Raw genomic sequence first — 13962 nt, 5'->3', positions numbered from 1 at the left:
TATTTTAGGTGGCTAAGACAGCCTGGGATTTTCAAGAAGAATTTTAATGAAAAAGAAAAACAAAATGATTTATAATAGTATACCCAATTTAGAAATAGTTTTATTTCCAAAATGCACGATTTGGAACAATGGACTTTGAGTAGAAACAGAAAAAGCATTGCAGTATCCCACATGCCTGTTATCTAAAGAATAATCATCAGTGATAATTGTGTGTCTTGACCTCTTTAAATCTCAGGGAGGGAACAGTCCTTTCTGGGCTCACATTTTAAAGTGTCCTGATGAAAATCTACCTACCACAAGGTGCTAAAAGGCCTATTTCAGTTCCTATTACCCAGAGATAGTAGACCATACCTCTCTCTTTGCAGAGCAATCTTGCCTCCTCATATATTCATCCATTTATGTTAGAGTTGACTTGAATCATTTATGTTATTTTATATAAATAGTGTGTAGAGTGATAATTATCAGTTTTTCCTTTTGATTGCTTGTTCCATTGTGTACAGAGCATTTTCTCTTTGTAAAGTCTGTTTCAATCTAAATTTTGCCTTGAATATAATGCATTAGGCAGAGCAGTACATTCCTAGATTAACTTCCACATACTTTCAGTAGTCTAAAGTATCTGACTCTGAATCTGCATCCTTTTAATACTGTACATTAAGGCAAGAATCACCTGGCAGGATTGAGAAAGGGATAAAAATGATCAGTTAGATTGTTTGCATCATTCTAAGACTTCAAAGTAAAATCTTCTCCCTCCACACCATTAGAAGTGGAACAGGATGAAGCTGATTCCATTTCATTCTCCTCCTCATCAGTGAGTTGGTTGTCTGTGACTGACTAACCTGTTCTTCTTGAGAAGATGTCAGAAGACCATCCTCAAGCTGCCTTTTGGGAATGGTGCTTCTGGTTAATCTCAGTCCTGCCTGTTGATGGGGCTGTTGGACCCTTTAAAGAAAATCACAGAACTCATTTTTGTTCCTGGAATGGAAACTAAGCTTCATCTTGTTATTGTTGCAGGGGTGAATAGCCTTTCTCAGTCACTGAGTGCCAACCCTTTGACCGCCACCACCCTCGTCCATCTGGACCTCTCAGGGAACATCCTTCGCGGAGATGACCTCTCGGTGGGTTTTCTTTCCCTTCCTGCCATCTTCCATGAAACTGTACTTAATAAGCCTGGAATAATTTCTCAACAGGGCTTTGTAATGTATTTTCCCACATCTCCTTTTATCATGACATCTTAAAATCATTTAGTTATGAGCTTATAAGTGTTTTAGAGAAATATTCAGAGCTTGCCTTCATTAAATGTAATCTATCTCGTACATTTTTTTTCCTTCTCTCACTTAAGGTTGTTGAAGTTTAAATTCTTTCTGCAAATACTTAGTCTGAAGAAATTTTTTCTACATTTCAAAGCATTGTTGCACCTGTTAAAATTGTCTGATAAGAAAGATTAGAGGTGAAAAGTGAATTAACTTATCATTGAATAATATTATTAGGAAGACCAGTGGCTTTTAAAAACATAGTTTGTGAAGGAAAAGGATGTTGGGATGAACTTCAGTCCAATGTTCCATGAATACAGTAAAGAAGGGGAGGGTTAGGGGTCAAACTGGGGCTACTTTTGAAAGTTTGAGTGTGAAGGGAAAAGTTTCCCTTCAGTGGTAACAAGGTTTTTCATGCCTCTGACTCAGTAATATCAGCGTTTGGCAGATCTTGTTGATAGAGTGAATTGGGAATCATCTCATTGTCAGATGGGGTGAATGGTCCCCTTCCCTTTGGTCACCAGGATAGAATTTAGAATAAATGCTCCTTTATCAAGGGGGCCTATAGTACCTGGACCTCTTCAAAGGACCTTCATTTGCATCTCATTGCTTTATGGGAGTGAAAAATGCTGTGACCTGTATTCCCATTTCTCTTCTGTTTTACTTTCCTTGTAAGACAGGGAATGTTGCCACAGTCCTTTTTGTAGTTATTTGCTCTCCCTTACACTTGAACTCATTTACATAGTCCTTGCTTCCTGGTGTGCCATGACTTTTTCAGTGTGTTGTCCAACCTGAGTTGTGCCTTTCCCTGGCGATTCATAAATCTGCTCCCTCCAAACATGAAACCAGGGGTCTGCTGGGAAACCGCCAAAACGTTACAGTGGCACACTAACAGAATCGCGAGAAAAAGTGGAGCCTGAAGATGAAACAAGAAGGGACATCCATAGACACCTAAGACAGCCAAGGAGCTGGCCGGGAGTCCTGTCACAGCGGGGCTTCTGGGGAAGGGCAAGTGGAATGATAAGGCCTGAGTGGCAGTGGGCTTCTAGCCCCTACGTGCTGAAGTTCTGAGAGCCATTCAGCTGGTGCTTCAAGGGATAACCCAGCCTAGCAGGGCCTACTGGAGGTGTTGGCCAAGTAGGGTCTTGTCACCACTTGAGGGTGATTAGAGCTCCCCCAGCTGGTGACCAGGAGTAAAATCGCAGTGCCAGGCAAAGAGAATCAGATCTTCGTTAAGTGAGAAAAAAAAAAAAAAAAGATTTTTCTGAATCAGAATTTTCATAATACAGTACATTCTCTGTGTCTGAGTATTCTAAAATACTTTTAGTCCAGCCTGTTGCTCTTCTGAATTCCTTAGTAGAGAGGAATTTTCTCAACCATCTACAGCTATGTTGCTACACTCAGGAATCTTTGCCAAGGACTAGGACGTCTCAGTGTAAGCTTGTTTGTTTTTTCAAGTCTTTCAAGGCATCCACTGAAGCGAAGCAGAGGTTAGCTATTTGCCTGGTGGCAGGAGCTTGGATTTGGTTTGCTGTTGGTGGCTGTTGGCAGTTACTACTCACATAGGCAATTAGAGAATAACAGAGTTATTAATTTTATTGTTCTGATAGCCTTGTACAGGGATGAGGGGATCATTTATGCATTGTGACTCCCTAGAAACTGAAGTGTCTTAGCTATAAATGACATTTTAACCCCCCTCCCCCCCCCAAAAAAAACAACTAATCGTGTTGTCAGGCACTTTCTTGTTAGATTTTGGAGGTAACTAAGGATATAAAAATTTTTTTGTTGACCCAAAAAGAGAATATATATTCTGAAACTACCAGCCTTTGTTTCAAATTCAAAGTAGTGGTTCCTTGAACGCTTTCAAAAGTCGTTAGTATTTTGATAGGGTGGCTGCAATTCAGGTGGTATTTCATTCTCAACAGTTAAAATCAATTAGCACGGTCCCAAAATAATATAACAAAAATAGAGCTAATCAGAAAAACTAAGTCATATGTAGCAAAAAGGGGGTTTGGTAGCCAAGATTCCATTTGGCCTTTTTTAAAAAAACATGTATAATTTAAAATATTCTTTGGATTTTTGCTCTCAGGGAAGGTAACAGAATGACAAAAAATTCTGCTGATCCTCTTGGGAAGAGTGAAGCATGATCCTGGGTGGTTTTGGGGCAACTTTATTTAAAATATTAACTTGCATTGTGTGTGGGCATGTGCCTGTGGGCATGTGTTTTCTGGATCCTAATATATTTGGTTTTTATTTTTTATTTCAAGTCCATGTACAGTTTTTTGGCCCAGCCAAATGCCATTGCTCATCTGGATTTATCCAATACTGAATGTTCCCTGGACATGGTAATATTTTTTTTATATTGCTCAAGGGGTCTCAGAACAGCTATTTATAAGATGGGAAACAATGGGCTTTCTCCCTAATAAGATATTCTCTTAGTCTTAGAAATATTTGAAAATAAGAGTGATTGTTTCTTTCCCAGGTCTGTGGAGCTCTTCTGCGTGGCTGCCTTCAGTATTTAGCTGTGCTCAATCTCTCCAGAACTGTGTTTTCTCACCGGTATGAAGTCATTCCTGCTATTATCATCATCTTTTAGGAGTGTCTTTCTCTCAGAGAACATTGTAGTAAGATGAAAACAGTAATAAAGGGTGCATGTTGTATGTGAAAGAGGAGATGGTCCTAAACCATTATTGATGAATAATAGACCTTGCAAGCTCAAATTTTTGTTATGTCTTTTCTCCCTGCATGACAAGGTTCTTATCAAGAACTCCAGCCTGCCTATCTGAACTCTGTAATAAGGTGCCATTTCTCGTATGTGGACAGGCATTCTCTCTAAATATGGTAAAAATCCTTTTAGAAACGTCTGAAGGTGTTTCTCAATAATGCACTTTGAAGTAAGTCTCAACTGTGTCTGGGAGGCAAAGACAATAGTCAGCCTAGAGCTCTAGTATTCTGATTTGTGGAAGTGGCCGGCCAGCCTCAGCGCCTCACTTCTACCTTCATGTAGAATTCTACAATTCATGTAGAATTGTTTGCAAAACCAGGCAGTAGATTAGAAGTAACAGATATTCACACACAGCAGAAGCAGCAGCTTAGAATGGGAGAATGCAGAAGAATGATGAAAAGTACATGGGCTATTTTAGATTTGGTATTCTACTATCATTTAATGCATTAATACAATTCAGCACTCAGCATTTGTTACCACAAGTCATAAACAATATCAAAGTCATGATATGCTCTTTAATAGCATGGAAGACTGCCTAATATTATCTCCTCTTTTATTGGCTCACCTTTTTAAAGCTTTATATATTCCAAGGGATAATAGTCACTTTGTTGGAAAAAATCAGAATTAAACATGCTTTCTTCTACAATTATGCCTCATAAATAAGTTATTCTACATTTTAAAGTACTCCTGGTCCCTTACTTTAACAGTGATGTAAATCTTTAGGATAGCAAAAATATACCACAAATACCTCAACCAGATATGATCAGAAAGTGTAAAGTGTAGGAGATAAAACAATGGGAGAAGTTGGGAGTTTTCTTAGGTACTGTATTTCAAAGACCTTAGAGGGTATTAAGTTGACTGCCCCATCAACCCATGAATTTGAAGAGAGCTCATGAAACCATGCTTTAGTGGAGCTATGATAGACTGAGGAATTGGGTTAGAAATGATATTATAGTACTATAAGGATCTTCATCTAATCAGCTCTTTTATGATGATTGGTTGTCAGTAGAGCTATTAAGCTTGTAGAGCGAAACTGCTAACAAATTGCCTTGTCTTCCAAATGAGAGGATGTGATTACACTGTTTAATACCCACTCCCTTACCTAGATGTAATCATAGGAAGCCCCTAGTAAATTATGTCAAAATTGCTGCATTTGCACTGAGTTGTAGATTGTTAGCCAGTCTGTTCATACTGTGATTCACGGATAATTTCAGAAGTGTAACAGTCAGGATAGGTCAGGTTGTTCCAGTAACAAATGATTACCCCCAACCCACCACCCTTTCTATAGCTTTCCACAACCGTGATCTTGCAACATGTCCGTTATGGGCCGGCCACATCAACTTCACGCTGGGAGGCAGAGCAGCCTCTTTCTAGAACATTGACAGTCACATAGCAGAGGAGAAAGAAGGATGGTAACACACACAGTGGCTGGTAAACCAACTCTCTGGAAATTGCACACATCACTTCTGCTCACATCCCATTCACCAGAGTAGCTAAGCCTGCCATTTGTGGGGTGACTGATCATCATCCTTCAGAAATGGGCAGTATTTGGAAACATTAGAACATCGACACCAATACGATGTAACAGAAAGAAAACTATGTTCAAATAAAAAATTAACATTTGCTCATCAGAAAATGAACCTGAGTGTTCAAGCTTATATCCTTCTGATATCTGAAACCAGAGTTGTTTGAAACATCTGGAATGTATTCTACCAGAATTCTCTTTCTTCTTGAATTTATTTTCATCCTCTCAAATAGAGATTCTTGCTGCTTAGAATAGAAAAATAGCTATTTTCTTCTCAAATAGCCCGAAATTGTCCTGTTTTAAAACCTTTCTCAAATATTGACAGGCTTCCTAGACCTCTGCATAAAATGTTGTTGAATAAGACACGGTTGAGCTGGACTTCTAGGATGGCTTCCTCCCTGAGATAGTATGATTCCCTCACAGAATATGCATAGCTATCGTTAAATGAGTGTTGACAGGGCATCAGGCTAAGTGCTTTACTTAGTGAATCCTTTCAACAATTCTATTGGATGGAACAAAATAAGCTAAGCATTGATATTCCAATTTGACTCTGAGATTTCATTTTTCTTAAACCCTCATATTGTGGTGTTGACTCTGTCTTCTTGTTGAGTTGTATGATTTGATCTACTTCCCACTGGAATAGCAAGCAAGGGGATATATTTGGAGGTTATAACCCTTTCCTTTTGCAGTTTTGTCTTTTTTCTAATATTTGTCCTGAAATAATTAGATTTGTGGTATGGCTATAAGAGCCGAGTAGGATATTCGTCATGCAGGCTTCTTGCCAATCAGACTTGACCTCCAGTCTCAATCTTGGCGCATCTGAGACCTCTACATCTGAAAATATCGCCAAACACAGGTAGCGATCCTTAACAATCTGATGTCATCCAGTGGGAAGGCTCTTTAAGTTGGTGAGAAATATATGTCTTCTTTGACTTATTTCCTAAAAACTCAAATATGGAGTTTCCTCGAGATCTAGAAATAGAACTCAATGAGTTCCTTGGCTTTGAAGAATAGAAATAAAATGTTTTAAAATTTAATGACATTTCTTAACCTCTCTTACATCACTTTAAAAAGTAGACTGAATTTACTTTCAGACTTTTTTTTTCTTTTTACTTTTAAATTTCTACTGAGGATACAACTGATTCATGGATTATTTCACAGTGTCTGAATTACCAATGAATAATTTTGCCAATAGGGAAGTGGGGTGTGGAGATGGAAGGTTAAGTGTATGACTGTCATGATTTGTTTTTCAGGAAAGGAAAAGAAGTACCGCCGTCTTTCAAGCAGTTTTTTAGTAGTTCTCTGGCTCTGATGCAAATCAACCTTTCAGGCACAAAACTGTCTCCTGAGCCCTTAAAGTGAGTGGTTAATTCATTTTCTCCAGAGCTTTTAAAGTTCAATTTGTTATTATGAATGTGTTTGAGGGAAGGGAAAAAAGACATACAATCCCAAGACAGTCAAGGCAGATGAAAATGCCTTTTACTTTGGGTCACAAAGGAAATCAAATTCTTTTCGAGTACATTGTGTGCTATTGATATTATTGTATCTTCTAGGGGAAAAAAACTTTCTTTGGTTTGTGACCTTGGCATTAGTCACTGATCTATAAAAGTGCTTCTGGATACCATTGCCTTTATACTGACCTCTGTTCAGTCCATTTTAGGTAGACTCTTGTGTGAATTCTAAATATTTCTACTAACAATAATAATCAAACTATATGTACTTGTGTGTGCAACAGAACCAATTTTTAGGTGTTTTGCTTTCTGGTTACCTGGGTATCTATCTGTTTGGGTATTTTTACTTGGCAGGCAACTTATTTTATGGATGAATAGCCCCAGTGGACAAGTAGCAGTGAAGTTGAACTTGTTAGAATAATTTCTTATCCCTGAATTTCTGTTCATCATTGCCAGAAATAATGAAAAGGGCTGTAGAATCTAATTTCTCATTGAACGTATTTTCAATTTTAGTTATGAATACCTATATTATCAGTTATGTTCAAATGTGCACACAGATTTCTCCTTTCCCCACCTAACATGTAAATCAGCATTCAGTTTTCCCCTGTAATTTGTGTGAAATGTTAAAATCAATGTCTGCTATTCATTTTACTGAACATTTTTTTCAAATTAATTTGTAAATTCCCTTTTTAAGCGCTGTGAAATTCTTGATAACAGTATTCTGCAAAGTGCTGTGTGACTAAAACAACAGAGGCCTTGAGAAAGAGTTGATCTATAGCTAAGTGCTAAAAAAGACAACCCAGAGGGATGGTATGGGGAGGGAGGAGGGAGGAGGGTCTAGGATGGGGAACACATGTATACCTGTGGCGGGTTCATTTTGATGTTTGGCAAAACTAATACAATTATATAAAGTTTAAAAATAAAATAAAATTAAAAAAAATAAAAAAATAAAAAAGAAATTCTGATGTTATAGCAGGCCTTTTAAAAAAGTTTTAAACTTTTTGTTTTGTGTTAGGGGTATAGCCAATTAACAATGTTGTGGTAGTCATTTCAGGTGGACAGCAAAGGGACTCAGCCATACATATACATTTTTCTATTCTCCTGCAAACTCCTCTCCCATCCAGGCTGCCACATTACATTGAGCAGAGTTCCATGTGCTATACAATAGATCCTTGCTGGTTATCCATTTTATTTTATTTTTTTTAATTGGTTATCCATTTTAAATATAGCAGTGTGTACATGTCCATCCCAAACTCCCTAACTATCCTTTCCCACTACCCTTCTCCCTGGCCTTTAAAAAAAAAAACAAACAAACAAACAGAAAAAATGGAATCTGTATATTAGAGATCTCTAAATATAACGGCTGCAAATAGTAAAAAGCCATGATTAGGCTATTTGTGTGGATATGAATAAAGCTATGAGAATCAATATTCTGAAGGGGAATCCCTTATAACTTAAACACACTTACTCATTTGATTGATATTTATCGAGCATTTACAATGGACTGTGTTCTGGGGGGCACTGAGTAGAAAGCAAAACCAGATTTGATATTATTGTATCGTATCAGCATGAAGTTAGCATATTCAAAGTGGTTTTAGTGACAGGTGCATGGTATACTAATTCTTCCAATGTTTTTGGTCCTGTAGAATATAGAGTAGTTCTTCATTGATCAGGGCAATTGATTTTATAGAATAATCCTCACCACAAGAACATGAATTTACTTGTACTTTATTATAGATATAGGCTTATAAACATTTGTATTTAAAAGTTGTTTTGTCAGTGTTAAATATTGTGACCTCTTATTAGTTATGTGAATGTTTAATAATAAATCAGTCCAGGCAGACCTCAGATATACTGCAGGATTGGTTCCAGTTTCCTGCAATAAAGTGAATATCACATAGTGAGTCACATGAATTTTTGAGTTTCCTGGTGCATATAAAAGTTATGTTCATACTATACTGTGGTTTATTAAGTGTGCAGTAGCATTATGTCCAAAAAATGTCCATATCATAAATAAGAAACACTTTATTGCTAAAAAAGGCTAGCTATCATCTGAGCCATCAGTGAGTTGTAATCTTTTTGCTGGTGGAAGGATTGAAATATTGTGAGATGGGACACAGAGGCGAGAAGCAAGCAAATGCTGTTTTAAAAAATGGCACCAGTAGATTGGCTTGACACAGGATTGCAGCAAACCTCCAATTTGTTAAAAAAAAAAAAAAAAAAAATGCAGTGTCTGTGAATTGCATTAGGATGAGGTATGCCTACGGTCTCTTCAGGTCTGTATTTTACCCTGTAAAATTTTTAACATGAAGAAAAGGCTGATGGCTCAAGATTCTATAAACAAAATTTCATATGTGCATTTAATGTGAAACTATAATTTGAAAAGAGGTGCTTGGGATTACCTGTGAGAGGATGAGGATGGAAGGGAACTTGCAAAACACTGCCCTAAGCTGGACGCAGAACTGGGTGCGTCTCCACAAACTGTCACCTGCTGTGTTGACAGCAGCCATGGGAAGGTGTCATTATCCCTATTTTACAGCTGAGGAAATTGAAGCTCAGAGAAGCCAAGTTTTGTCAAACTCACTGTCACAGATTGGGTTTTTTGGGAAGCAAAGTTAGAGATGAAAATTCACCTGTAGGATTTTATTAGGAAATGATTTTGGAATCCCACCTGTGAGGTGCAGGGTGGGCGGGAAGGAGGTGGGATGGGACAGAGGGGAGGTTGAACTGGGACTGCCACAGTGAAGCCCTCAGCCCGCCTGATGGGAGCTTTGTTGTTGGAATGACCCTGAGCTGGGTGAGGGGGCTAGGCCTTTATACCCCTGTGTTGATCAGTCCTTGGATATAGGCTGCTCTTGGAAGCAGATGTGACCTTGAGTGAGATACTTTTCTGCAGCTGAGGCAGCTCCCATAGAGGACCGATGGTCGAGGGGGCTCTGGGGAGGAACACTGCAGAGTCCACTACTCCAAGGAAGAACACAGCTGTGAAAAAAAGCAGTTACTCTCTTTGAGCAACCACTGGCTCAGGCCTGTTCCTAAACCACATTGCATCCCTCTGTACCGGGTGGGTGTAGGGGGTGGTGGTGGGAGACCCTCATTTCTTACAGGATGGGGAATTCGTAGCCATAAGAAGGGTAAAAAGGCCCCTTCTCTTGAGAGTGACACTTTAAAGTTTGGACATATCCATATTTTATAGAACTTCTCCACTTAACAGATCTTCCCCACTATGACAGATCTGTCAAAAGCGATACAAAGAGAGTAATTGCTTTTTTCACAGTTGTGTATTTTCTTGGAGGTTGTTTTTCATCCACATTAAAGTATTTTAAGGGGTTTTAAAGAAGAGGATGACACTGTTCCTTTAGTGTTTCCTAAAATCTCTGGAACAGAGTGGTTCTCGTGTGTCCCAAGCCTGCTCCCTGCTTGAGCATCGCTTAGGGAGGCACGCGGCCCCATTTACGGCTTATACTTCTTCTTTCACACCCTCTCCCCTTCTTCCCTGTACCACCCTCCCTCCCTGCCACGTGGTCCCCCTTCTGCCAACCCCATAGCCCTGGCCAAGTATTCTTAATAGAACCATTAAAATGGAGGGATGTGCTACTCCAAAATTATAACTAGTACCACATATCCAGAGCTTTGGAGATGAAATACAAATTCTTCTCTTAACCAGTTTTGCACTAATAACTGAAGACCAAGAGGATCAAACCACAGAGGCAGTTTACACTGGGTTAAAAGAAACAACACGCCTTGTGATAAGAGTTTTCCCCAGTGTCTGCTATGCTTTGCTGTAGTTGCTCTCTTTTGCTTCATTTTACTAGGGACAGTTTCTGTGGGTCATTTATTTTCACTTGTCTCCTGAGTCATTACCTTTTAATCAGTGGCCTTCCATAGTTAAGTATGTTAAAGGACACCATTTATTTTCTTGGCCTTAACCTACATGTCAGAAATAGGAAGAATGTTCCCTCCATCTCAACATTATAGTAATACAGTGTTAAAATACGTGGCTAAACTTAAAACTTAGAAATGTAGGAACCTCTTTGGTATTGTCCTCACTCTCCCATTTGCTGATGAGAACCCGAGACACAGAAAGGAAAAGTAATGTCCTTCAGGCCACCTTAGTGATAGCGTCGAGACCCGAGGACTGGCCTTTTGGTTTCTAGTGTCTCGATACTGCCCCCAAGAACGGGAGAGAAGTTCCTTCTGAGGAAAAGAGAAACACTTGAAGAAGTGATTGAACAGAGAGGCATGCCCACAGATGAGATGTGCCCAGCCCTTTGTCGTAGGACAGTGTTTGGGAAGGGCCAGTGAACTGGACTGAAGGAATAAAGAGACACACACTCCCTTCAGCCTTCTTACCCACAGGGGTGGTTTTCATAGCTGGAAGTAGCCAAGTTCTTGTGCTCTGTCCACCTCGGGAACTTTCTGTCTCAGAGGATGAGGCCAGAGAATCACTAAAGGGGGAAAGTCTCAGATACTCTCGCATGAAAACATCTCCTACCTTCTCACCTCCTCCTCCCCTGGGGCGTTTTTGAGTCACTGGAACACTGATAGCGGCTAGTCATCACCCCCAGGTGGCAGCTGCCTTGGTTCTGCCCTCTAGTCACCCCCAGGTGGCAAATGCTCTCTAGCATTTACGACTGTCTGCCTTGCATTATGGTCATTCACACACACATTTGTTTCCTTTGCTTGAGAGTGGGACCCTTCTCATACGCATCTTTATGCTCCTCACCAGGCTTATTTGAGGGTCTCTCCTGCTTTTGCTGTAATTAATGGAAGTGGGTGCATGTGTGAAATTTTTCTGTCAAGCCTATTCAGTGGTGTTGGATTTTATTGAACTGACTTGTGAAAGTGGAGTCAATTCATCCTCTTATGAGATGCACAGGATATGTCCAGTCTCCTCCATAAGCAAATAAGAAACGTCTTTGCAGAGTGGCAATGGGGTTTATCCTGTGACCAGCTAGTAGAATAGACAGACAGGATCCTGTTCTCAAACTCAAGGCTTGTACCTTATCTCCCATGTCTTTACACCCTTACCCATCCCATATCTGTATGTCCTTTCATCAACTCATCCAGTATGACCTCACATCCTGGAATACTGTAGAGCCTGCCTTCCCCATTAACATAACACTTAGGGAAACCAAGCTTCACTTTGCTATTCTAATAACAATTGCCTACGAATATTCTAAACATAATTAAAGGTGTTCTCAAGCAGATGCAGGGGGGAATTTATCTGTGATGAACACAATTTAATTTCAGTGTGCAATTAGGAGCACTGTTGGTTTATTTGCATAGGCATGAATAGCAACCCTGTCGGGTTTTGCATTTAGCAGGGTTGACCTGCTCCGTGTCAGACGGAAGAATGTGACTGTGTCATTTTTATCAGGGCTTTCGGTCGGTGGACATGCAGTTGGCATTTTGAAAAGTGAGATGGTGCTTGGCGCTTGACTCATTATGATTCAGAAAAGTCCTTCGTTCTCTAGGCTTTGTTCAGTGTGCTTACAAATTTTTAGGGCAATGTGTGGAATTTTTATCTAATGTGTGTGTGTGTTTCCTCCTCCCAGAGCGCTGTTACTGGGCCTGGCTTCTAATCATAACTTGAAGGGAGTTTCTCTTGATCTCAGCAACTGTGAGGTAAGAGCACCTTTAGACTATGTACTGGAATAGATAATAGTCTGTAAATCGCTTTGTCTTTTTCTTGGAAAAAGTGTAATTCTGTGACTCCAGAGGGTATACATGAAACAGGAAAATACACTTTATAGAAGTTTCTGATGTTCTGTGTTTTGTGAGTTTTATCTAAAAATAGTTGTGGAACACTATTCAGAAAGCACTCAAATGTGCTTTTAATGACCTTTTCCCCCTCCCTGTCTTCTTGCCAGTTGTTTAAGTATTTTGTGATGACACTTTGAGTTAATAAGCATTAAACTAGCTTTACCATCAAGAGAAGTAGACCGTGAAGCATTCCTCACAGAGGCCAGATGGATACAGCCTAACTTGGACTTGGAGAATGTGAAAGGGAAGGTCTTTGGTCATTAATTTTGCTTTTTAGTATCTTGATTTTAAAACAAGAAAATTAAGATGCTTATCAAAATTATAACAACTCCAAACACTTTTTCTATCCAACTACACACAGAGGAGAATTGAGGCTAAAAGCTTCTTACATTTCTAGAGTGTACCTGAACTTTTGCACTGTCTTGAAACTTGTAGTTTGTGTGGAAATTAGCAAGAAAATACCTCAGGACAGACTGTCCAGCCTCTTCAGAGCTATGCTTTACCTACCATGTCGAACCTGGTGTCTTTTCTCAGGGCTAGAGATGGAAGGCTCTTCATTCCTCTTCTTGGGTTTTTATGCTCACTCTTCTCTCTTCGCGGTACATTCCTGCCATGTCCCTCTTCTTCCCCAAGGCTCCTCTTTCTTTGAGGATCTAGTTCAGGTCCAGCCTCCTCTGTACCTGCATCAGACGCGTACTATTCGATCCTAGTTTGGCCATAACTAGCTATGCAGTCCTGGGTGAATTAGTTGATAGCACTACCTCTCAATTTCTGTGTCTGAAATGAAGACAATATTTGTGCCTCTCCTGGTAGGTTGTTAGGAGGTTTAAAGAGCTCTTTGAAATATGCTGCTTAGAACGTCTAGTACCTATGAAGGTTGCTCACTGTTGTTGCTTATCTGTCTGTAAATTTCTTCCCTGACTGCTTCAGCACTCTGGGGTCTTATTTTCCCTAATTGTCTAGTACTTAATGATGGTGACGCGCATTTGGACACTGAACAACATAGTACCTTGTACAGTTATGAAGCTAGCTCCTGTATGCCTTCCCAGCTAGGCGGTGACTTTCTAGACGGCAGTATTTGTAGCTTACTTTGCTTTCTGTTTCCCTTAGCTGCTAACAAAATGCTGAGCACCAAGGCAACTCCACACTGAAGATTAATACTTTTCCTCTCTGAAAATTCTAGAAACTGACAGGTCTGAAATCAGCCATATAAATTGTTAGTGCAGGATTTTTTTTTTTTTTTTA

General features: G+C 39.5%; 1 protein-coding gene across 7 annotated transcripts in view; it reads left to right on the top strand.

Moving 5' to 3' along the window:
- Positions 1-13962, top strand: part of CARMIL1 (capping protein regulator and myosin 1 linker 1) — a 308279-nt gene that overhangs the window by 197848 nt on the left and 96469 nt on the right. For all 7 annotated transcript variants that reach the window (XM_027524071.1, XM_027524067.1, XM_027524073.1 and 4 more), the window contains exons 13-17: positions 1012-1115; positions 3518-3595; positions 3733-3809; positions 6754-6858; positions 12510-12579. In XM_027524071.1, coding sequence (XP_027379872.1) covers positions 1012-1115; positions 3518-3595; positions 3733-3809; positions 6754-6858; positions 12510-12579 — 434 coding nt within the window. The remainder of the gene's footprint in view (positions 1-1011; positions 1116-3517; positions 3596-3732; positions 3810-6753; positions 6859-12509; positions 12580-13962) is intronic.

The sequence above is a fragment of the Bos indicus x Bos taurus genome, chromosome 23 (assembly GCF_003369695.1).
Source record: "Bos indicus x Bos taurus breed Angus x Brahman F1 hybrid chromosome 23, Bos_hybrid_MaternalHap_v2.0, whole genome shotgun sequence".
Lineage (NCBI taxonomy): Eukaryota > Metazoa > Chordata > Mammalia > Artiodactyla > Bovidae > Bos > Bos indicus x Bos taurus.
This window is presented reverse-complemented; position numbering and strand designations above follow the sequence as displayed.